The sequence below is a fragment of the Sparus aurata genome, chromosome 9 (genome assembly GCF_900880675.1).
Source record: "Sparus aurata chromosome 9, fSpaAur1.1, whole genome shotgun sequence".
NCBI lineage: Eukaryota > Metazoa > Chordata > Actinopteri > Spariformes > Sparidae > Sparus > Sparus aurata.
This window is the reverse complement of record NC_044195.1, coordinates 24,792,378-24,819,293: the sequence shown is the minus strand read 5'-3', so window position 1 is coordinate 24,819,293 and position 26,916 is coordinate 24,792,378. Positions and strand designations below refer to the sequence as shown.

Genomic DNA, 26,916 nt, shown 5'->3' with positions numbered 1-26,916 from the left:
TTGATTTTTCATTGACTTGCTGCTGTTGCCAGACCTGTCTCAAGATGAGGGAGTGATGTAAGGAGATCCCTCTTCACCTGGAGGTAATATTGGAGAGCGAAAGGGCTCCCGAGAGGTTGCATGTGTGTCTGTGGGTGTCCACTGTGTCCGCATACTGTATATGCTGAAAAGAATTAATTTCCCATCCAGCGTGGAATTGATTAAAAAGTAAAGCAAACCCTCTGCAAACCTGCTGGAATTCACCTGGGAATGTGTTTTTTTTCTTTTTTTTTTTTTTTGCTGCAATCAAATGCTCCTTTGACCACCACCAGCAGAAGCAGCAGCAGCAGGTGCACTTACTGTAGAGATGCTTTCCTTGGACCAACCGGTGGAAGATCAAACCTGCGAATGTTATATGAAGTATGATCAAGAAGGAAAAGAGGGAGAAGTGTGTGTGTGTGTGTGGTGGAAAGAATTTGACAAAAAGGGAGAGCGGAGGATGTGAGGGGAGTGCGTCTGTGTTGCAGCATCTGTGCAGGATTCATTAAGTGTCGAACTGGGCTGGTGCGATAAAGAGACAGTGGGGGAATCACAGGGGTGAGTGACTTGCAGGCTTTTTTTTTGGTGCATTCCCAGGACACGTTCGACTGTGGACATGTGTGTGTCCATGCAAGGAGGATGCCAGCGTTGGATGGTTATGCGAAACGCCAGATTACGTTCAATAGCAATGTTTTTCTAATGTCCGCTGCCAACATTTGTCGAGAATTCTGGCTTGCTTCAGTTTGTGCGCGTGGCAATTATAGCATGGGGGAGGATGGGGAAAAACCCTCTAATTATGCAACAAAAACACTTTAAGATGCAGGTTAGGTAAAGGTTGTGGTTATAATTGGTAGAAGGGCAAGGGGTTAGCTGGTCTTCTGCATGGCAGCTGGACGCCCTCGTCCACCACCTCAACCTCCAACCTCCTCCTTCTACATAAAAGACACACCACCTCCTGCACTGGCAATGAAAACTGATGTTAATATGGGCATACCCCCAAGGATATGTCCAGAGTTCTAGCACTCAGAGTCTGTTTTCTTAATTTATGCACAATGGAGCCAACAATTTCCTTGCAGCAGAGGACAGTACTGAAGGCCCCTTTCATTTTAACGACGTGAAATATTGAAGGGGGTCTCCGGGCCGGGCTCCTTTCTGAGCCGAGGAGACACATTTACTGATGGTACTTAATTACAGTGGGGGAGTTATCTTGGAAAGAAAAATAATGGACACCAGTGATGAGTAGCTGAGTCAAATCAAGGACACGTTGTAGCTGCAGATGATATGAGGCCACTGAGGAGCACCCCTTCTGTGTGGCTCATCCTGTAGCAGCGTGCCAAGAGGGCTTTTACGTGGGGATGCACCAGTACCACTTTTTCTCCGCTGATGCAGCGACTCAGGCTGTTAAGCGATACCAAACACAGATTTAATAGTATCCTGATCGAGTAGAACTGTTAGGGATAATTTATTTATGTTTATCGTGAGACGGTAGCTCCACGCGACACCAACACCAATCCATCATTTTATCCAAAACAGATTCGGAGACAGGATTAGATACAAACATGCACCAGCAACTGTTGGTTGTATTATGTTTAATGCACCAAGTGTCTTATTCTTATTTGTATTCAAATGTCCTTGAATTTGTAAGCACCTCATTTTTTTCCATACAATGTAATGCAACTTTAATGGGTGGGTGAGGCCACCAATTGTATGCATTAAAGATGCATAGATGATGTGGAAACATTTCAAATTCATACTCCAAAGAAATCATATCACCAGAGTAACCACTAACTGCTGCTAATTGGAGCTGTCATTAGCTAGTAAGCGAACTTAACTGTGCCGCTAGTGTTAGTGTTAGCTGCCTTTGCCCATACAAGGATAATGATGGTGTTATTTACCATTGGGCTAGCTGGTTAGCATACTAGCTTCAACAGATATCTCCATACAATGTCAGATTTGTCACTTAAAGAGTAACTCCACCAATTTTACACATTACAGTGTGTTTAATAGTCTTGGGGAGTACGACTGCATATGTGGAAAAAAGTAGTAGAAAGCTTTCTGTGGCTCCAGAGGAAGCTGCGCGAATTCTGATAAATTGTCTCCAGTGGTGTTGCTTGGTGGTTGAGTTGCATTGTGGGTAATGTAGGCACCAGGTTTTGAAAGGCAGTCCCTTGGTCCACCATTGCAATTCTACAACACTGTTGGACCTATTACAGTCAGTTTGATGATTATGTCGCCTTTTTTATTCCACACATGGTCCTTCATTTTCAAAACATGGTACCTACATTACCCACAATGCAGCTTAGCCGCTGAGTGACATTACTGGAGGCAATATTATCAGATTGCATGCAGCTTTCTCTGGAGCCACAGAAGGCTTTATACCAGGGGTACTCAAATACAAATCTTAAAGGGCCACAAAGATTTTTTTCAATGACTCAAAGGTCCATGTATTGAGGTCGGCCAGGCAACATGCAATAATACTGTAATATTCAAAACAAAATGTCCTTTTCATTCTAAACAACAAAATACGAACAAAAATAAAATGTAATTTCCATTTTAACATAAATCCAAATACATAGTTGAATATTTCCTCTTTTTGTTTGCCTTCAGACATTGTGTCCATCACTTCATCATGCATTATTTTATTTCATTGTGACATAGATGTGACAAGAATCCTGCTTGCAGCTTGATATGACGATTTCAGTGCATTTATTTGTGTTGTGCTTATCTCTGAATTTTGAGGAAATCTCTCTTCAAAATTCCTATGCTTCGTCTCATAATGCAGTTTCAAACTGGAATTCTTCATCACAGCTTCTCCTGGCATATTGTAACGCCCCTTGCGGACTGTGGCGCAATGACTCTTGGGTATTCTGTCGATGTTGGTGTAATTATGATTCGTGAAAAGGTTTGTGAATAAGATGATATGTAAGATGGTTGTGGGTTAATTCACGTCATTTGTTCTTTGATTAAATGATGTTGAGTTTTAACGAGGATGATACAAATTTTGGCACTGTGAGTGAAAGGGTGTTTGCCGGGAGGAGCTCCCCGTCCGTTACGCTACAGGTGATAAAGTATGATGAGACTTGCTAAAACATGTTAAACATCGTAAGTGTGTGTCACTGCTGCACTGTCAGATCCGTGAGTTCTGTCCTGGTCGGAGGGAGAATGAATAGAAGTTTTAAGTTCCTACTTCTATAAGTTGCCGATTCTCACTGTCCACTTTATTATAGCAGTTGACTTGGAACACGCCATTTCAATCTCTTGCCACCGGCAAAATGTGAATACGCGAACTGCTCCGAAAACGAAAGTGAAAGTTAAAAGTTGCGATCGCAGCGGTGAGTGACCCAGTTGTCTTTGTATCTTTGGCATGGAGACAAGTCCCGGTGTACACATGCTGACCCAAACAAAACACATGGTGAAGGAATAACAGTACGGGGGCCACAAACAGGAGGCCGGCGGGCCGGATGCAGCCCGGGGGCCGCCTATTGAGGACCGCTGCTTTATACTATTTTTTTCCACATGTGCAGTAGTACTACCAAGACTTGTTAACACACTTTAAAGCAACATTATGTAGAAATCTACATTTTGTGCTATTTTACTCACTTATAAAGAGACTTCAGATTCAACATGATTTTAAGCTGTTATTTTAAGGTAAAGAAGTTACATAATGTTGCTTTCTTGTGTGAAAATTGGTCGACTTACCCTTAAATATCTCTTACATATCCCTTAAGATGACACATTTGATGTCAGCAAGTAACAAAGTAACAATATTATTATTGCTTTCTTTTATCTTTTAACTGCAGCACCATCCCATCTTTAATAGGAATAATAATCCTGATTACATTTTACTTAAAAGGGGTCAGAGAATGCTTTGCATGGAGAAAAGCAACAGCACGAACAATAAACAGCAAGCAAAAGAAAACAGAAGCACTAACAGTCAAAACGTGTAAAACAAATAATAATAGTAATAAAATAAATAAAGAGACTAAAAGACCATTTGGCAACAGAAAATATTAAAACATAAAGAGGCAAAGGGTGCAAACGGTTAAAAAAACAGCAACACATGTCAAGCATTCCAAAAAGCTCTCCACTCCACTGATTCTCCCAGAGTGCATTACAGGAGTCCAGGTGAGAAAGGATAAAAGCATCCTCACGACTTTATGTTAATTTGCATGTGACATCAATATTTGCACATGGTCGACCTGGAAAAGTGAAAGCCACTGTAGCTGAAAATTTGAGAAATCCTGAGAGGTGATTTAATTGAACTTTTAGCAGCACGCCTTTTTCACCAATATATGCCAGAGGGAAAAGAGAGAAAAGTAAGTGAGAAAAAGCTGAATGCAGCAAACGAATCACCTTTTAACTAGGTGTTGTTGCTTTTTGCTATGAATGTTCGCAACTTCGCAATCGCAAATAGGGAATTATAACCTGCAAACTAAATACTGTAGATGAGCCAGTTTGAAGGTGTAGGAGACGTTGTTGCTTATTTGTTACAGGAGTTTCCCTTGCGGTTCATATTGTGAAGGCATTGGGTGCTTGGGTAAATGTGTTTTGTTGGATCTCAGTGGCGAACTGATGGTTTATTGATCAGTAATAACACTTGCTTGAATGTAAAAGGCTTTTATAATATCTGTTGTTGAAAGTGTCCGGTACATGGACAGCCTACACAGCTCAGTGTTCTTAAGTAGGCCCTCTGTTTCTCTTTTTAAATGGAGGTTTCTGCTTTTAGCAATACATACTCCTGATAATGTTAAATAATGCAACAACCCCTCAAAGTGGAGGGCCTTATGTTCTTTGAGAATGAGTGGTGTTTACTCTTAAATTTCACTTTGTCCTCTCCCGTGAGAGCGCTGTCTGTCTTTACCGCGTAATGTCATCAGGACAAATGCTGTTTGTGAAGCCCTCACGGCCCTAGCGCGCTAATTTGATCGATGGGACGAGCGCCTTCCTCATAAAAATCTCGCCTTATGTTGCTTTTAAGAAGAGACCTTTCAGGATCTGCTCCATGTCTTTCTGTTTTCCCCAGACAACTGACAAAGCCCAGACAGACATCTGATGTACAGCTTTTCGCTGACATATCAAACGAGGTGAGCGCCTCAATCAAAATGTCTCGATGCATCTTACCTATTCCTGTCAGATGATGAAAATAGGCCTATTTGAGCTCTCTGTTTCCCTAATGTGACTGCTAGCACTGCCTATTGTAAAAGCAACTGCATAAACGCTTCTCAGCTACCTCAAAAAAGGCCCACAGCCTTCAGGAATCAATTTTTAATTAACTGTCACCAATCCATGACAGATGAGAATTCAAATTAGTGGTTCTTATGCCAGCATTAGCCGCCAAAAGTATGCAAATGCTCGACAGCGCTCATTGTTTCTTCATGCATCTTTGAAGACATTTGAGAGGCCTTCAAAATCTAGATGGCAGAGAGTAAACAATGGCAGCACGACCATAGGGATTCTAGTTTGTTTGTGTGTCTGTGTGATGTGAGAGAGCAGCAGAGATAAGAGACAGATGGAGGGAGCACCTATTTCCTTGATGTTGTCTTCTAAGCATAAATTAATTTTAGGTTATACAGAAAGAGACTTTTAAAGGCGAACTACCACTGAACTCTGAATAACCTACAGGGGCTCGAGTAGACCTGAGGAGACCATCCATCTACTGGTCACATCTAATAGAGTGGCCCCTGTCCAAGAGATGGCCCCTTACTGTAAATGGACTCCTAATGGAGCCAGAGTAAAAGCCTACAGCACCGCTAGCGGAGCCTAGAGGCTGCCACGTCCGTTACATTTCACAAAAGAAGAGGGTTGGATGGGATGAGCAACATCCCTTGCTTACATCTCTGATGGTCTTAAAGCCTCACTAGCAGTCGGGCTAAAGACGCAAAGTTTGCCTCGAGGGTCGAATGGAGGAGCGAAGATGTGTTATTACATCTACCCATCTATCCATTCTATACCCTCTGTTCCTTTTTAGTGTCATATACGAACCTCTCTTCCCAAAGAAATCTTTCCGGACTACTTCCCAAACCTTTTCTGTTTGAAAGACAAAAAAGCATTTAGCCTTAAGTCAATAAAATCTTTAACAACTGGTAACAATACAAGTTACAAAAGGCCTCAAGTCATCAAGTTAAGTCTTGCAATCACACATTGGTCGTTGTAGGATAAACCAATGTAAACATTTGTGATTGATAAACAAATGAGCAATGGAGTTTTTTTTTCATTTGCAATTTGTGCGCTGGTTTCAGTAGGCTTAAAGGTCCAGCGTGTACGATCTAATCTAGCTCTGAGGTTGCAGATTGCAACCAGCTGAACACCTCTTGTTTCACTCTCCCCCGCGGTGGAAATATAAAGGGTTCATTCTTTAACACTAAATGTAGTTATTTTAACGGTATATGTTCACTGAAGGAAACTAAAAGCACCGTGTCAGTTGGTGTGACTGAAACTGACCCAGACATAACTTCTAAATGTTTGTCAGTCCCAGCCCAGTCCTTTGGGTCCCAACTAGTTTGGATCAGCAATCTATGATAAAGACATCCTGTTGGGGAACTACTGTTCTATCAATACCAAAACTAGGTGTATTCAGTTCCTCCTCAACCAGTCCTCCAAATTGGTGGTGGAGTTTGGCTAAGGTTTGGTTCCGTTTAGGCACAAAATCAACTTTGTTGGGTTGAAGGAAAGATCATGATTTGGAACAAAGTAAGAACTTTGTGAAGTTTGAGGAAACATTTTGATTTGGGTCAAAATAACTAGAGTGTGTGTTGATTTAAGGGGGTTTTCTACATCAATGGAATAATTAAATTGCATTAATAGAGTTATAGTTATAGCATATGTTGCCATGCTTTTAAATAAGAAAAACATTGCCTGGTGATGGGAAACTACAAACAACCGCGGCCTCCCATGTTAAAAGTAGAATATCTTGCTGATTCATCCATCGACCCCGACACCTTCCCTAGACTTTGTTGCTCTTTAATGTCATCTGACTTCCTCCATTGCTTCCGCCAGGGGGATTTTTCAGTGAACATAAAACAAATGTTGTATTGGGTCACTGGCTGAAACAAATTATGCTACTTCTCAGGAGGGCAGTCTCTTTCCAGTTTATCATCAGAAAGTTTGGAGTAAATCTACTTTATCTCTGGACTGATACAACTCATGTCTCATATGTAAAACTATGCAATAACAAAACGGCAAAGCTGCGAACAAGAGCAGTTTTTGTCTTGCTTCCATATTTACATTGTGCAACCGCGTTCCCATCTGTCAAGTTCTGATGTCTTCATTAATAATAGATCCCCACCAGAATGAAACAACAAGCATTGAGTAGCTCGTGCATACCGAGAGCTGTTAGAGATACAGCAGTCGTGTTTTCCAAATTTAGTTACAGAAGAGATCCACATTTCTGCTGCTTTTGAAGAACAGACTGACCAACCAGCTAACCAGCCTCGCCATCCTGAAGGCCGTGTTGCTATGGCAAAAAAAAATAAAAAATCAATTTGTCAGAATGGAAATACAATCACTCAGTCTGCCTACATGCAGCATATGCCTTTATGTAAAGTAGCCATTAAATAGGACCCACACAGAGGACTCGTCTCGGGTCTTCTGCACTTACTTATAACAGACTGGACATCAATGAAAGCTGAGGGGTGAAATTCCCACTCTTTGCTTTGATTATTCACCACAAAACTGTCCACGCTCATGATTCTGAGCCTGATGTTTCAAACTGCACGGACACGACAAACTGAGTCGTTATATGAATGAGTGTTTATAAGATCAAAGTTTATTGGGTTATTGCTAGGTGCGTTTTGGGATCCTCAGTCAAGACAAATAGCAGCAAGTCCAGCCTCATGATGATGGGCTCTTCAAGTGTCGCACTCCAAAAAGGGAGTTCAGTGCTGTCCTATTAAAAAAGACCAACAGTTTTGAATACAAATTTTCACAGAGGCTATTCCCAGTGGCCCTCTGCGGTTTGGGTCAGGAACAAGTTCCAATTATTCACTCATTCCATTCCGGCTCAGTTTTGGTTGCTGGGGGACCGGCACACGACTTATGAGTCAGTTCAGGAGTTCTTCATCGATCAATCCTGCATGCTTGATAAATCAGTCCTACTTGATCTGAAATTGCAAAAGTGTTGCGGCAAGTTTCAGTGCCTCGGCTGATTCACACGTGTAAAAAATGCATTTGATTGTGCAGCACTTGTCGATTACTCATCCCATGAGAATTTGCAGTGACCTGAACGACTCGTTCCAGTTACTTTCAAAGCTGTTAACTTTGTGTGCGTGTGTGTGTGTGGGAGGGTTGTAGATGCAGGCAGGGTACTGTTTGCACTGTTTGTATGGGCCTCAATGTGTACGTCATGCATGTCATAGATCCGATGGATGAAAACAATCGCAATAAGTTCCCGGTGTCTTGTGTGTTCTGGGGGATGAGAGTGTTTGAAAGAGATATAGATGAAAATTTGATACCTCCATCTTGTCTTCCCTAAAGATTTGTCTGTTTCGCTTTGGCTGAATTGCGAATCTCCTTCAGGTTCGTCCCCTGAGCTTTTCAGGCCCAGTTTTATTGCTCTTTTAATCTATACTGGGAAGGAGCCACACTCAGTATAGCCTCAGTTTGATGCCAGTATGAGCTTGTGACAGAGACTTGGTCTGGAATAGCAAATCATCTCGCTACTAGACCACCTGTGTGTTCTGGTACTACTGGACACATTTATGTTTTGCCAAGTGATGTGACACATCTGATGAACTCCAAAAAATGCATAAATTGGCCAGCGACGGCTGATTTAAACTATGTGTGAAATACAGAAAAAGTCAAACATCATCGACGGAAAATCCAAACTGAAATTCAAACTAATGAAGGTTTGGTTCAGGCTGAGTTACTGGTATGGATGGATAACATTGTTTTAGGCATCAGACGGCATTAGATTAGGAAAGGATTTGTGGCTTAATGAGCATTTTAATATCAATGACATTTTGTGAGCACGCTGCCTGACATCATTCAACAAGATGGAAATGGAAGTTCTGACCAGAAAGGGTTGGCTCGATCTACGTTGGATTTACAAGAAGCAAACATTAACTGACTCCCTCTTTGTTTTATTTGATCATCCGGTCATTGCCAAAATCATTCTAAAGGGATCTGTAATTGGTTTCACTTTGACTGAGTGCTTGGTCAACTTTTTTTTTTGGTCAACACATTTTTGCAAGTTTATAAGTACGGAAGCCCACAAGTAACTGTCACTCAAATGCTCTCTTTAAGTCCAAGTAGAATTAAATACAATTAAACATGAAATGGAGGTCAAATCAATAACAGGAATAGAAGCGTTTCCTTTATCTCCAGTGACAAGTGAACGTGGGCTGATGAGATACAGTATACAGTATTGTATGTTCATGCTAACCTGTTGTTTGCTCATGTTTTAAAAGAACCACACAAAACTCCTTACTTATCTAAAGAGATGTAACGGATCGTTTATTCATACCAATCGAGGACTGATGCATGTAATCGAACACCAAAGTTCCTAAAATGTTGGTTCTGCCTCAAAACTTAAAGCCTAATGAAAGAGCTAGAGCTTGTCTGACCTAGCAACAGAAAATAGGAGGGGGAAGGATTTAGGAATCGGTCAATTGTGGATCTAACCAAAGTTCACAAGTGTGAGTTTCACCTGGAAAATTGTAACACTGTGATCCTACCTTCTCACTGAGGTTACATAGTGCAGAAACAAGTGATGGGGGGCAGAGTGGCTGAGACAGAGACACCATTCACCCTGTTACAAGACACTGTACCATCAACATGATTTTCAAGATCTTTTTTTAGGGAAAAAAGTTATATAATGCTTTCAAGGTACACTGACCAAACAAGTGGCCATCCATATCACTATCTTTCTTTACGGTAGCTTTCAGTCTCAACAAGGTTGGTAACCCCTGTTCTATTGTGACCTGTGAATTTCCTTCACACATTGGCCAGCTGTCTGGCCAAATGGACTATCTGGTCCATTTGGAAGTGGCTGGAGAGTAAAACATGATTTCGGGAGCTTTTGTCCCTCATTGTTAATCCAACAATTAATCAGAAAAAGCTCTTCTAGCCATTTCAGATTTGTCATTGTCATTATAGAAACGATTAAAACAACAGGTTATGCCGCACGAGAGTCTTAGTGAGTCTAACAATGTGACGATAAGAGGACATACATTATATGCTATTGTTGGACTATGTCAAAATCGTTTTAGCCGACAGGCAGGTTTGCCACTTGTTAAAAATTGGATTTCTGGAAGACATGCCTGCTAAGTTATTAGTCACAGACATACTCATTCACTGGATTGCAATAATATTACAAGCTGGTGCAACTTATAGTAATTCCACTTCAGGTCACTAACAATTCAGCGACCAGTTCAAGTCTGAAGTGATTATTTTGTGCCGAATCGTGCCACTAGAAATAAGAACTGTATGCACGAGCACATGTTATTGAACTTTTTATTGAGCAAAAATCTCTTACTTACCTCTTTGGCTTGTGTCATTCACTGCAGTAACGTGACTTTACATTCATTTTCACATTTACAACATTTTCTCCTGCTGTATTACTGTGTCTCTTATTCCCTGTTGATACGAATTCAGTATATTTCAGAATAAACAGAATTTAGTAATGTTCTCAAGGTAAAGACTTGAGCATGTTCAGGGTGTTAGAGAGTGGTAGAGCTGAATTTGAAGAAAAACAAGCAATACATATCATTGCATCATGTTGTTTATATTTACAGGCCCTTAATCTTTACTCAAAGTGATAGTTCACCCTAAGCTTTAGTGTTCAGCCTTCGGAATCCAACCACTTACTAAATAGTAACTCAAAAACGTACAAGTCCAAGATGAGGGTCTGTAAAAGTGAGATCCGGCCATTTGAGAATAAAAGCTCTAAAATGCTTGTGCAATTGTTTGTTTCACTTCACAGAGAGAGACATGACCTTGTCTTAAGCTCGCATTAACCACAGGTTGTATCTCAGGCATTAAGTGTAGTCATTTGTAGCCGACTTAACATTTGAAAAAGAAAACATACCGACACGAAGAGCGCAGTGACTGAGCCCCTCTGCCTGGCTTTTCATCTATGTGAGGCACGTTCTCACTGCATTTTATCAGCAGCCGGTGATGAGCAGAGCAAAGGCTAATGGACCGGGATTTGTTCCTGGACTCAATACCTGCTGAGCAAAAATTTGATTTGAAAGGCCGTAATCACAACACCTGATAACATAATTCAATTGGTCATTTTTGATGTATTCAGCCCCTTCAGCTATGTTCAGGCAAACATGTTTCACTTCTGTCGCTGCAAGCTGCTGCACTCGTCTACCTTTTCTGTCACCTTGCAGGTTTTAATCACTCATCTGTTGTGGAGAGCATGCGGCGTGAGTCAGCAGCACATCCAAAGAGGATTCAGTAATTTAATGTACAGAATCTGAAGGTTTTATCTGTATGTCACTAATGCACGCCACAAAGCAACAGTCCCTTCGAATCACATACTCTGTACCGCTTCTCTCTCGCACGTGGATCCACCTAGAACAATAACATAATGAAAGAGCGCCAAGAAGCTTCTTATTTTGTTTTTTATTACCCAGCTCTCATCCTGGGACAGTACATTTTCGAACATCACTTTAATTAAAACATCTCTTACCAGAATGACCTCCGTCAGCGTAACCTTGATCTGCACAAACAACTGCGAGAAGATTTACTGAAAAGATGGATCCTTTTCCAAGTGAAACATTAACTCTTCCCACTGATGCATTCAAGGACAGCAATTGATTTTTCTCATACTGTCGCTGCTTGATGGCGATGTAACACAGAGCACAGAGCAAGACCATGCCATTAAAGGGCACCGAAAAAAAATTGCATTTCCACGTTATTTTCACATGGACCTCCCATCAGTCTGCGTGATTGCCTCCACCCAGTCCATTTACACTAAGGTGCCCTCGTTACAGCTTAACTCCAGTGGAAATGAGCATCGGCAGAGGATATTAGCTCCCGCTGGTTAGAGGAACCATGCATGAGGTGCACTTGGATTGATTCATGTGGCTAATTAATATCAGTATTGTGGCTAATTATGTTTGGTTGTGTGTGTTTGGGGGTTGTTTATGCAAATCACATTCGCACGCAAAGTTGTTTACCAAGGACGCTAAAAACTCCCGCTTCCATACACAAAGTATGTCATGTAAATACGAGTGTGAGTAACAGCTGGACAATTGTTTCATACTCATCACACATGATTATGACAAACACACATCAATCAAACGTGCACCCCGCGAGTGCAGTGGTAATAGGAAGAATCAGAGTTAGGGGTTGGTCATGGTGGTTGGACCCTACCTCAAGAGATGGTGGGTTCACATCCCATTCGTGACCAAGAGTCAATAGTCTTTTTTTTTTTTTTCATGCTAGTGGCCAAGGTGATAGGTTAGTTGTTTACATGGAGGATTGAATGATCAGGGGAAGGGTTAGCTTACCTGACTTTGATGACAAAGGTGAAACTACTCTATAAGTTGCACATACACAGTAACACAAGTGAGGGCCAGAGAGAAAAAAAGCCCCAATTACAATATCAGCACCAAGGACAGCGCAATGGATCTATCAAACACGGCACAGTTGGGCTGCTGTTGTTCCAGAGCCATAGTCCGGCCGATGATTCTGACTCGCACCAACCTCAGTCAGATAAAGGATCAATGACTCAGGCAGACAAGACTTACATGTTCAACTAAAAGGCCCCTCTGCCCCCGCATTCCCCGCTTGATGATGGAAAGTGGGTACGGCAGGTTAACAATGGGGGTGCAGTTTTGGTCATTTTGCGAACAAAGGGGGGCGGCACTCCGTCTCTTCCCCCTTCAAATCAGCTGCTATAAGGAGGCTTTTCAGATTTTTCCCCATAGCTTTTTCATTGGTTTTAATACGTCCTGTTTTTGTCAGTCACTTTATCCTTTGTCACTGTAATTTTCATCTCCTCCTACGACACACACAACCCGGTCAAGATGCAATACCCAGTGCAATTTAACTTGTATCTTTCCAGACGCTTCCTGTTCTATTTGCATTATTGATTTCCACCCAAATTATTAAGAGTTACACATCTTTTATTTACACTCAGTTCAGACTTCGCTCTCATTTTGAAGGTCAAGAATAAACAGGACTGGTGTTTTTGGTTTATTTCATTAATTTAAATAACCTACATACTGGTGATTTGTGACAAGTTGAGAGCCATTTTCTTTTCTCTTTTGTTTGATGTTTTTATGGTATTAAAGGTTTTCATACCATATAATAATGTAGAATTATCATATACAGTATGTGTAGATGTACTCATCATAGGTCAACGCATTCTGGCTGAACTGTAATAGTCAGAAGTGGCACTAAGTGAAGAGGCGTTGGGGAGCCGAAAGAGCTGGTTTCTTTATGCTGGGCCAAGCCACGTGATCTGGATCGCTACGAAGAGATGGAATTCCCATGACTACTACATGTATGTTGATTTATTGGCAGCTAAACAGCTAAACTACTAAGACATATGTATGGCTGAGAAACAGCAAGAGGAAAACTGTAAGGTGACAGACGACACAGTTTCTCTTTAGTTCCACGATAAGCTGCAGCAGCTTCCTGCACAATCTGAATACAGAGATGAAATTGGGGTATTTTTGTGAATTTCCTGCACCAAAACTTTAAGGAACCATAAGCGATGGAAATGTGACATCCATACATGCTACAACACATAAGTCGAGGGAAGAAGTTGTGGTGGTTGAATGGTAAAGCACAGGACTTTCAACCAGCCTTCCACCTGTTGTAAGATTTCAGCCACAAAACAAAACAAAAATTAAACTGCTAACCGCGCTTCAGTTGCTTCAAGAGTGGATATCGTAGGTCAACATTTTGCAAATTAAAAAAATAACATCATTTTAAGAAGACAGTGTTGATGGCAGCTGTTTTCAAAGACAGGATGTGACAACACCCACCTCCACTGTACGCTAACAGCCCAGCGCTTGAGCAGCAGACAGCAAAATTTAGCAGCTAGATGGTGAAAACGTTGGAGCATCTGGCAGAGCTAAAAACTCCCATATTTTTCCCTTAAGAGCCGCTGAACTAAAGCAGACCTAAATGATTATCACACCTCAGTCATCAGGTGGCCAGAACACATCTCCAAATTAATGATAATGTGCACAGAGGCATATTTTTGCCAACACATTAGCCAAAAACAACTTCATTAGCCGGTGATATGTGGCTGCTGTGGATTTGGCAGCTTGTGTCGATGTGTCTCAGTGTTACGGGGCCACACAGTCTAAAGAGGCAAACAATTTGCTCGTTTAGTAATACTTTTTGGCTGCCGATGTTTGCTTTAGAGGTTATTGAATCTGGCTTCCCCTCTAGGGGAATTTTACTTCACGAGGCTGATACCTTTCCCCTCTTAACTGCGTGATAAGTGACCTTAACAGCTGTAACCTCAGACCCGCTAAATATTCAATATTTAGATGATACACTAATTAACTCAAAATATCACGTGGCTCTTTAACCCCTTATCTGGCGAGGAATGGATTCTGCTCTTTCCTGGCAACAGAACAGATTTTTCTTTGAAGTGTAAATTCCCAAAGATCACGTGTCAGGTTTCATTTTCTGAAAACAAATTCATCTCCAAATTACATTCAGTTTCGAGGCTGCTAGTCAAAAACAGAACAAATTCTACTATTCCCAGAGAAATATATTCACTCCTGTCATGTCCATAGAACTTACCTTATATATCGATATTTATCCTTCTTTTGTGAAAAGGCTGTACTGTAAATACTGTGTAAAATAAACCCTTAGACTGCATTATGCGCTAATGACAAAACTTTGTATGGCACGCTACACTCCCCTCCTTTGCTTTCGCCTCAAGCTACAAAAATGTGCAAATATATGTATGCTCCTACTCCCGGAGCTCACAGTAATTGATGACAAAAGTGTTTGTACCTTTAAATGATAAACAGACTGTTGTCAAAACACATTCTGAAGGAGTATAATTATATATAAAAAAAAATACATTGGGCCACAATTAAATAAATAACACATTATACGGTTTCACAGGGTATGAATAAGCAGGTAAAAAATAAATGCGCTAACATATTGTCAAGTATGTTTTTCAGTCATTTAAATCCCAGCTGTCATACTGTGCATACCTGCCAACATTATGCTGTGAAAAGACCACCAGCAGCAGCATATAATCCTGCTCCACAGATTATTGGGATAAAGGACGTGAGGGGTGAAATTAGTTTGGTTTTTAATTCACAGCTTTGGCGGCTGTAGCTCAGAATGTACAGCGGGACGTCCAGTAATCGGAAAGGTCGCCGGTTTGATTTCCTGGCTGCACGTTAAAGTATCGAAGCAACCCCAGGTTGCTCCTGACTTGCATGGCACCCTCTGACATCAGTATTTGAATGTATGGGTGAATGCGACAAGTGTTTTAAACCCTTTGAGTGCTACATCATCATCACAACAATGCAGAAACTGGCAGACACCATTCACCCTCTTACAAGACACTGTACCATCAACATAATTCTGAAGCTCTTATTTTAAGGTAAACAATGAGGCGTTTGCACACCTCATACCTCTGCCTCTTGGTTGGGTCGCCCGATGCAACGGCACACATTCCACAAGATAGCGAGACCCTGTCATTAGATTTGTTTCAGCGTGTAATTGGGAGATTGATGGGAGAAGTAACCTTTTGGAAGCATACCAAACAAGTAAAAAAAAAAAAACACTGCTAAAAGAGCCTTTGCTCTAATAAATGCTCAAATTGTAAAATAAAAACACAGCAGAGGCAAGAGTTGAACAGACTTGATTTCGGCCAACCTCAGAGTAACTCTGGCTGAAAGGAGACTCTTTCATTCCCACTGCAGTCTGTATTTTAAACATGGCAAAATAGACACCACTCTTTTAATGGAGCTTTGCACACGTACCTTGAACTGTTGTGTTATTTTATGTTGTGCGAGCCCTGACCGGAGGTAATTCTCTCTCACTATGTGATAGACAGTAAAGTTTGTTGAATCTGCAGTCTTGAACTGAAAAGCAATCCTTTCAGACAGACATTTGCGACTTCAGACTGTATATATTTATATATATAAGACTGACTTTAAAAAATCGAAGCCTTTTTACAAACCACTCTACAGACACCAAAAAGGTCTGTGTTCTCTTTCGGTCAAACTGACAAATTCCTGCTTTCAGCGAGGCCCACTGGGTCTCCATTAACCTGCGTTATACTTGGAGGGCGGCAGAAGTCGATGGAAGTCTATCTGTGCGCTGCTGCTTCCCCCAGTAACTGTGGCGATTTGGATGAGGACACAGAGATGATTGGTGGGACTGAGCAGTTGTGTTGTCAGGGTGTTCAGTGGTGTAGAGAGGAAGGTAATTTTTCACACAGAGAGAATCCCCGTAACTTCATGCATATCCGGCACAATGTCCAGCAGAAACTAGGACAATACAGCAGAGCACTTTCCGACCCCATTTATTTGCGCTTAGTGATTGTTTTGATTTATCGGCCCATGTATGTATCGCCGTCTGCCACAGAGTAAAGAAAAAGTTGTTGAAATCCTGCAGGGGCTTTAATCAGGCTGAACAGTGAATCAGCGTCTTTTAATGATGACTGGATGCAGAGCTTTCAAATTAAAGAACACAGATCAAACATACAACCAGTCATGCTGCCTTCAAAGAGACCCGCTCAGTGGAAAGGGGGGTGCCTTCGCAGAGCCTGAAGGAAACTGTTCGTGACAGACACTGCTAACAATATACCCATTAATTTTAAACTCACACAAACTGCTTTTGGCATTTGTAGTTATAGTCGCATTAAACCTGGACTGTGATGTGGATCCAAATACATGCAGCAGTTGGAGAATCTGTCTAATTCACTGCTCGCTAGATAAAGGCTTGAGCGAATGCTTTTTCCTGTAATTACGGAGAATGTCTAATCAGAGGGTTTTTTTCCACATTATCTATGTGCTGTACCACATGCTGCAGTATTTGTGCTCGCTGATGATATCACCCGGAGCTTATTCACCAGGATAAAATGGTGCCAGTTAATGGTTCTTGAAACCACAGATATGTTTAGTTTTACTTGAAATTTCTATGTTTTAATGTGTCACATCGCAGTAACATTACAAGTTTGTGATCTGACATTTGTCATATCGGTGATGGAGGGAATGGTGGTAGAGTGACAGGCGAGACAGCTATCAAGCCAGTGACCACAGTTCAAGACTGCGTTTCAACATTTGTAAGTGTGACACCACTTGGTATTTTTAGCAAGAACCTTGTTTCATGGAACCTAAAAAACGGAAGACGGTTCATCACGTCACAGAATCTTGCTTTGTTGTCGGACTGTGTTGTCAGCTGTTGAAGAAAATGAAAGACCACATGTCAGAGAATTGGTTGACAGCTGGGTTGTTTTTTTTTTATCGACACGTTGTTCGTCCCTCAATTTTGTTTGGAAAAGGCTCCTGTTTGCAGTGTCACTACAGTCTCATCAACAGTATGTGGCAGGGATTGCCCCGTCTGGGCATGATATTATTAGACCCATCAATCATTTTGGTCGTTAACCTACTCCCTGAAGAGTTTGATTTTATTTTTTTAGAGGCATTTTTTCTTCAGAAGTCATACAGTGCAGATATGCTGGGTTTTATTGTTTTTGTCCATGCATTTACCACAGATTTTAATACAGCTGACACCACAGTCTGGCACCAAGACAAGATTTAGTCACATATTGACCCTATCTTCTTTTTGAGGTTCTTTGTTGTCCTTGTTTGTGGTGACAAAAACAGGTTTTTTAAGCTAAAACATAATGTTTTCCTAAACCTGATCAAGTTTCTGTGGCTAAAGCTAACCGGAGCATAAGCACAGAATTTTCACACTATAAAATAGAAAACTGGACCTAAAGAAACGCAAAGTTGCAACAAAAAGAGATGTAAAGTTTCAACATATCCGTGGTTTGCAGAAATATACATTTCCAACAATTATTCTGGTGTTTGGGTTGTCACCAAACTACTACTCATCATTTAGTGTGGAAATCAATTGATTACATAGCAGTACTTTGGTCAAGCCAACCATTAGCTCTCATTAGTGTTGTTCAGATGGACTGTAGACACAGATTTATACAAGCCTTTTCAGTTCTCCCAGTGAGCAACAGGGCTATAACCAGTCTCAGCTTGTTCAGCAGTGATTGAGCCATTCTTAATTTTGGCCTCAGTTCTGCCATTGTATTTCATATCTACATGCAAGTGCTTTGACAAAGTGCTTTGATAGGTTTGCCTGCCGTGGACGGGTCATTCCGACCTGGACTCAATTTACATTTAGTGTTGAAATTTCTCTCCGCTTATTAAAACATTCACCCTTTTTAACTTTGTTCCTACGATGCTTCCACATGATCCGACAGCAGCAGAGCACCGGCACAAGAATATAGATACTGAACACGAACTGTATTGTTACACATCACCAACTTTCCAGGAGCGAATCATTGTGTAGATGTAATTTCTGCCTTGGTGGTGTGTGGCCTCATTCAAAGGGGTCAGTTTATGTATGAATGTATATATCAGCTGTCGCCCAGAGGGACACAATAGTGAAGTTTAGGTCTATACTGCATTAAATTCCAGCCAGCTTCCATCTTAAAATTTCATTCACGTCCGAGGTTGATACCAGGGACACATACTATAAACCAACTGCAATAAGAGAGACAAGAGATAAACATTCAGAACTATAGAACAATAAATCCAGTTCAGCACAGTAGGCTACTTAAATACGAGATTCAAGCATACATGTACAAGCATGATTGTGTGACATCACAGCGACTTTGAACAATGATAGTCCAGTATGTAATGTAAAGCCTCCAGTGCAACTCAAGTAGTTTTACATCTGAAGTGAATAACACAATATTTGCATATTCACAAATTCTGGACTTTCCAATGAGGGAGTAGAAGCAGATGTCGTGTTATCGTTTTCATGCATATATTCTAAAATCACAAAGTCATATTTTTCTTCAATGTTTGTGTTTTTTTAAACAAGTGAAAAATGGCTTTTCCCAATATTTATTTAGAACGAGATGTGTAAATGTCGGTTTAAAAAATTGATTCAGAAATACTATATGCCAGAGGTTGTATTCTGCCTATTGGGCATATCGATAAAATAAACTATTCAGTATTGCTGTTTAATAAAACATACAGCATAATTAAGGCATAATGTAAATGTGCAGCATAAATTAATACAAATATCGAAATGTGCCCTTTGGTGCATAACGTCCACTGGAGTAGACAGATGTATTACTAGACACTAAGAAAAGTATATAAGACATGTTTTTATACTCTCTCTCTTAACTGTGGATAAAAGTACTGAGAACACCTTAATTAGTTAAGAAATGTTTGGTTTTCTAAGAATAAGAGGATTTAACAGTTGTTAAAGATAAAAGGTTGAATGTTTGAAGCCCTGATGTGCCTTATAAACATATACTGATCACCCCCAACATCAAAGCCACCTTCTTAATGTTCTGTGGGTTTCCCTTGTGCAGCCAAAGCAGCTCTGACCTGTGAAGACATGGTTATTAGACCTCTGCTGGCATCCTGTGGTGTTTGGCACTGGCACATTTGTAGTGGTTTCTTTGGGTCCTGTATGTTGGGGGGAGGGGGCCTCCATTGATCAGACTTGTTCTCACATGTTCCACAGATGCTCGATCAGATTGGGATCTGGGGGATTTGGACGCCTTGGGCTCTTTGTCAAGTCCCTCGAGCCGTTCCTGAGCAGTTTTTGTGGGCACAGTGTCCTGCTGGTGAGGCAAATGAGTCCTGCTGCCATGAGGGGGTAGGCTTGGTCCACAACGGTGTTTAGACAGATGGTGAACGTCAAGTGGCATCCACATGAATGCCAAGACAGAACATTGCATTGTTGAGAAACAGGTGAATATTGAAACATCCAGATTTGTTCAACGTACATCTACAGCAATTGCAGCTGTTTCACACAACTCAACAGCAGTAGAATAATTAACCTCGCCTATTTTTGCTGACAAATTCAATTATTGTTTCGATGAGCGAGCTATCCACTCTGTGTCACCCATTATCACCTGCACTTGTATATACTGTACCCAGCATCACAGCGCCTGTAGTTCTGGTGAGTGCTTGAACCAGTTCCATCCAATCGAGCCCTCAAGGGGGGGCGTCTCGGCAGTTAATACTTCTATCTACATGCAGCAGGTAGGGAGAGCTGACGGGAACATGGCGCGCGTCCGCTTGTGCCTTGAAAAAACCCTCCGGCTGTGACACGCATGAAGTGATCCAGTCAGGCTTGAAACGGGGACACAGGTCAATGAGCGAGAACAGGGATGGCTGTAGAGTGGACGTGACAGTGATTTAGCCCGCTCAGTGTGATGGGAGGGATATTACTCTTTGGTGAAATGCAGGTCAGTGAGGGTGAGTCACTATGAATTAGACACACAACAGCAATCAGGACGTAGCAACATTTCTTCGAGTTACTTTAGTAGTCACAAGTTTTTCCTTCCTTGATATGGAGCTACATTTTGTTCTTCTAGTGCTCTCATCTGTCAAAATGGGATTAAAAATTAATCGGAGCTGAAAGACACATGAGAGCATTGGAATATTATGGAAATGTTAAGTATATGTCATCAGCACTTTGGTTATTCATACCACCCTGTTCCACGAAAATACTGTTTATTGTGTTGCTTTATCGCAATCATAATTTAATGGTGGGTAGTTTTCTATCCCAGAACAGTACACAATTGGGCTTCATTTTCAAGCCAGGAATTAATTTCTTTCTGGCAACGCGTACCTTTGTATGACATGTGTTTCCTCTTTAATTAGAAGAGGAAACAAAACAAGATTTCATCACCTTACAGGGAGCCCCTCGCAGTGTTCCTTCTGGCCAAATTTGTCCGTCACCTCGACCACCGAATTAGACAGCTACGGCAGATGAAAATAGATAAACAGGCAGATAGATCAGCGAATGAATGAGAGTTGCCGTGCCCTCTTATGGTGCCAGAGTTAGTCATCTATTTTGCATGGTTCCAGAGCTGTCAGTCAGCTTTTTCACAACTCTCCTCCTTCACAACAACACTTGGCAGCTCAGTGTCCTTGCCTCGGCCAAAGCGTTTTGTGTTTCGGAGATTGTACTCCACGTGACCAATGCAGCTTCCCTCTTTCTTGAAAGGAGAGGAGGGATGGATTGAAGTGCATGTGAAGTTTGAATGTGCGCGTCTGTTCAGTGTGGACGAGCTGCCGGTCTGAGGGCGCTTTTCACATGTGCAGATGTGTTTGAGCAGTGCTTCTCGAGGGGTGGATCAAACTAATCTCCAGATCTACATCTCCGTACGTAAGGGGAAACGTTTTAACATGTTTCCGTTCCGTCAGCCTCATTGTTATCTGCACAGCCTCGCACTGCAGCAGCATCATCATGCAGCATTTCTTTGCTGAATAAATTAACTAATATAACAGATCATGGAGCCTATTTAGAATTACTGAACGGTATCGGAGCGTGCTGGTCATTATCTCTTATCACCCATATCCAGATAATTAATGAAGAAAATAATGCAGCAACGTCATAAAAAACAATCTTGAAACTTAGTGTATAATTTTAAAACAATGTGGCCATCAGTCAGTGAATGAAGCAGCCTTCTCTGCTCGCTGAATTCATGCAAGGGCACTGGGTTTGCTCTGAGTATGAACAGGGAGCAGATTCACTCTGGCTCACTGAAGCTTCTCCTCAGATGGCCTTGAACAGAAAGTTGTGTGTTTTTGAACATTTTCGAGACAAAAGGAGATGATTTCTTTGTTGCACATAATGACAGGCTGACTCTGCTACCGCTTACCGTCGATCACTGCACATACTGTACGTACATGCATGCAGGAAAAAAAAACACCCCGCCGTGCCCCTACTGTAGATCTAAATATACATTTCTGCACAAACGCTGAGAAATTATGTATTTCCAGATGCACAGCAGTGCACTGACACAGAGCACAACTGAAGTGCAGCACTAATTATCATCTATCTATCTGCGAAAAAGTAATCTGCATGTTAAGTACTGTGGTTTTTTTCAATTGTAAATAGGAAGGGGTGTATAATTGCATCGTAACACTGAGGAAGGCAATTTATTGGCCTCAAAGTCTCAAATCACAGGTATTCAGAAACAAATACCCTCCACTGGTCCACTTTGTAGGAGGAAATCAATTTGTTCTGCAATAGCTATGAAACCATTTGTGTTTGTGAATTTAGTTTTGCTGCAAATGTAGCATAATGAACTGCTCTCTTCTCTTTCCTGCGCAGAGTTTTATCAAAGTGTTTGGTGAAACTTCACTTCAGGAAGTAATTTTCTCGTACCCAGCCTGAAAATCAATTTTTAAAACCTTTTGCTAATGGGCCAAAACTGCCGTTTTATTATACAAGGTCTGGCGCTGTTAACAGTGAGCTTGGAGAGTAAACAAAAAGTTTTATCTCCTACAAATTGTGCATACAGGAAAAACAATAAGTAGAAACAGAACTTGTGAATACGCTGCTCTGGTTCTCTCGTGATCCAAAGGATTCATTGTGTCAGTTTGCTTTATAAACAGTAGAATATGTCAGCATGCAGGTGACTCAGGGATGGCCAGTGCCCACACCTTGAATGAAGTAGTGGAACAATACTCATCACATGCCTCTGCACTGCTCTTGGTGAATTTCACCTACATATATACTGCATAGTGTGCTCAGTATTGTACTGCAAATGTAGCTAGATTTGATGCCATGTAGAGGACTTTATAAAATGGTAATATATATCCTGCCAGCTTCGCAGTGGTCCAACAGTAAAAGCACTCATTTTTCTCCATATAGAGCCATTTCTGTCGAGAAGGGGCTTTGGAAGTGTTCATGGTAAATTACATTAGTAGCCGCTCTGCCATGTGTTAGGGTTAAGTGAACTGAAATCTCTTATCTCATTCAGTTGTCATGTAGCCTGGCCGCCCCGCTCACCCCCCCACCTACCCCCGGACCTACCGCCTGGGAATCGAAACGGTCTCAGCAGAGACCAGACAGTCAGAGTTTGGCAGCTTCTGCTCCATCACCACATTAAGTAAAAAGTACTGTACTTCTTGTGTTTCTATAGCAACAGTTCCCACTCACATCTTCAGGATACTGAGCAATGCGGCGAGTGAAGGAGAGCCGCAATGACAGTCACACCTGAGCTTTTTCAATTCAATCACAGCGGCTGATAGTGAATTAATTCCTGATATGAAGTACATATAGGAGTGATGTTTTAAGTTTGGAGCGACTGACACAGAACATTTCTGTCTGATGTAGTGTGATGACTTCAAATGCGTGTTCATGGCAAAAATTCTACAAGCTGATCTTCTACATATTAATCTCACTGAGTTTGAAAAGCCCCTGAAACAGCATTTAGACTGTCATGTTCGAACAAAGGCATTAATGATGACCCTAGCTGGGACAACAGAAGTCACAATGGTGAATACTCAATTTGATAAGCTGCTCAAACAGGCATGAAAACATTAGCTTCTGAAAAACCATTCACCACATTTGCAGTGATTTTTTCTTATGTGTAGGTGTATTTGTCCTTGGCTTTACTTTGTTGCTTTTAAGTAAGTCTTTTTCACTTTTCAATCTAAGATCCCACCCTTTTCCTCTCTCTCACTCTCCCTTACTCACAATTTCTCTCTTTTTTTGTTCCCCCGCTCTCTCTTCCAGGTGTGGATGAGTGGCAGAGGTGATGTGATGGCAGATCTGGCAGGCAGGACAGATCAGGACAGACAGTTTGCTGCACGCCGACCAACAATCTAGATGCAACACGTTACAGCATAGACAGGTAGGATCTCTAGATTGTTTTACTTGACTGTGAGTGCAGTTGGAAAAAAAATAATATTTTCCTTTCATCCTCTTCGATATGTTTTATGTATGAAGTGCAGAAAGCAGAATCATAGGCTTTGAATGTTTGACAGTAAAAGAAGAGGTGGAAGTGGAGTACAGTTCTTGCAACAAATGAATCTGATAACATGTTGTTGACTGACTGATGCGTTTTTTTCCAAAATCGTTTTTTTTAACATATCCCTCTCTCTTTCAGAATGGATTTCCCCAATTGCACAGACGGGGTATTTGCCACAAACAGCAGTGGTAACGACTCGCTGGACACCGACTAAACTCCCCTCCAGTAAGTTCCTGCTCACGACGACCCTCTCTGTTGTGGCCATCCTGACAACATTCTTCAACTGCCTGGTGATCACGGCTATTGCAGTCACGCGCAAATTGCACCACCCAGCCAATTACCTCATCTGCTCATTAGCAGCGACCGACCTGCTTGTGGCTGTGCTGGTCATGCCCTTCAGTATCATGTACATCCAAAAAGAGACCTGGATCATGGGCCAGGTCATGTGTACCATCTGGTTAGGTGTGGATATAACCTGTTGCACATGCTCCATCCTGCACCTCGCTGCAATTGCCATCGACCGGTACAGGGCAATTACTGATGCGGTGGAGTACTCTCGCAAGCGCACAGGGGCCAGGGCTGGGGCGATGGTGGCAGTGGTGTGGCTCTTGTCCATCCTCATCTCAGTTCCTCCTCTAGTGTGGCGGCACTACAGCGATGATCCAGAGCAAGAGGATCAGTGTATCATCATGCACCATCACATGGCTTTCACCTTGTATTCCACCCTTGGAGCGTTTTACATCCCCCTGCTGCTCATCCTCATCCTCTACTACAAAATCTACCGAGCCGCTCAAACCCTCTACATGCGCAGGGAGGCCAGCCGGGCTAGTCGTCACTCGTGTATGACCAACGGTAGCATGATCCCTTCAACCTACCCTGCTGGAGATGGCGATGTTGATGGCGGAGTTCGAAGTCCAGAGCCCATTAGCCCACCAGAAAAGTCTTATTCTGAACCCTCAAATGAGGAACCTCCACGTGAACGGATGCGCGTATCCGTAAAGGCTTTCCAAAGCAAGAAGCGTCGGCACGAGTCACGTAGCGAGTCACGTCGCAGCCAGTTCTACCAAGGACCACGGATCTCAGGCTCAAGGGAGCGCAAAGCCGCATCCACACTGGGGTTGATAATAGGGGCATTTGTCATCTGCTGGTTGCCATTTTTTGTCAAGGAGGTGATCGTCAACACCTGCGGCGCATGCAGTACTTCAGTGGAGATGGCTGACTTTCTGACGTGGTTGGGCTACCTCAACTCACTGATCAACCCCCTCATCTACACCATCTTTAATGAAGACTTCAAAAAAGCTTTCCAAAGACTTGTTAGGTGCAGTCATTACCTCTAATGGTTACAGTTATGCATGATCAAACCCATATTCTGTCACACATACAAATGTAACCAGGAGGCAGCAAACCCAAGGCTGGAGGTCAGAGTCTGCTGACTTAATACTAACTCAATGTGCCTGAGAGAGAATAATCTCAAGAGGAAAAGGATTGATACTCATTTCCAGACACTCCATCAGGCACTTCAACAGCCTAAATGGCACCAGCTCAGCGATGAGCTCTGCGGCAAAGTTCCACATTGAAATCCAAGTCCTGCTATTAATAGAACAGCCTGAGATTTCCTTGATGTTAATTGGTGTGTTTGAAGGAACACTGACATGTTGGTTTGTAGAAAATGGGCCATCGCTGACCTTTTTGAGGTCTGGGTTCTGTGCATTAGTGATCAGCCCCATTTAAAGGTCTTGAAATAGCTGACCATTATGTCTGTTCCATCTAATGACCTCCCCTCTATCTAGTTCAAGCTGCTGGCTGAAATACAAAACATGTGTAAAATACCACAGCATAGCAAGTTGTGACTCTCTGTGGCCATGCCATGACATGACATCTGATTGACGACTGCAGTGATTTGGTAAAATAAATAGCTGTTGGATGCGATTTGTAACCAGCCACATAAAACATTCCAACAAATTGCATAAGCTTCTTGTCAGGAAATGACCCTTCATTCATTAAACAAGCCGAAAGCAGAGAATTGGCCTTCCATAAATTTCACCAGACTTAACATTACACATTTTATGATCTAGGACCAAATCACATCATTACTAACACATTCTGAATTATGTGAAAATACTTGGGGACCAATCTAAAAATTGAGCTTGCTACAACTTTGAGGACTAAAGGTCAACATTCAGAGAAGACTTAAAGTATTAGGGTTTCAAGTTCTTTTCTTGTTTTTGCACAACCCCTTATGTTCCTCATGGTTATCTCTTAAGAAATCTATCCTGGAGCCATTAAACACCCCATCCTATGTCACTCCCACTTCATGGCCAGCATTAAGGATGTAATGAACGTGAGAAACACTGGTGGAGAAATCCTCATTACATCAATCCCACTCATGTACTAGGAATAGAACTACTATTTATTTACTGCCCCCAAGGGGGCAACTGTTGATGGAAAATATTGTGGATGAGTCAACTGTGAGGGTGTACTGTAACACCAGAGAGATAATACACGGTTTGTCATGTACTTAAATACATCTGACAGTATGACCAGTATTTGTATGCTTTCTTTGTCTCTCACTGTCTCGATAATCAATAATAAACAGTCCACATATGAATGTTCTTCTGAGTTAATGATACGTCTCTGGGTGAAGATTTGGTAAATGAGTGATATGAGTATATATGTCTCCCCCATGTGTATTAAGAGATGGTAGCAGGAACAACTAAACACATAACTCACCAATCATCTGTATGTGTTAATGAATGTTGATATGAAATACTGCAACCCCATGTTTTAGTCTGCTGCCTGTTGAATGTGAGTGGACAGGATATTCTGATATGATTGCGCCCCCTTGTGGCTCTGAGAAAGACTGCAGACTGTCCAGTTGGCCGTGACAAATTGCATCGCCCTCTTTCGCAGCTACAAGCAGTTAATGAATCTGGAAATATGGTTTTATTCATTTGGACTCACCAATCAAACAAATAAAATTAACAAACTGA

General features: G+C 41.7%; 1 protein-coding gene across 1 annotated transcript; it reads left to right on the top strand.

Moving 5' to 3' along the window:
• The first annotated feature begins 278 nt into the window (after positions 1–278).
• htr1fa (5-hydroxytryptamine (serotonin) receptor 1Fa) lies at positions 279–26,916 on the top strand. Its single transcript, XM_030427232.1, is given in 4 exon segments — positions 279–576; positions 23,692–23,809; positions 24,065–24,134; positions 24,136–26,916. Coding segments are annotated over 2 exon segments (1,197 nt in total). The 5' UTR covers positions 279–576; positions 23,692–23,809; position 24,065; the 3' UTR covers positions 25,264–26,916.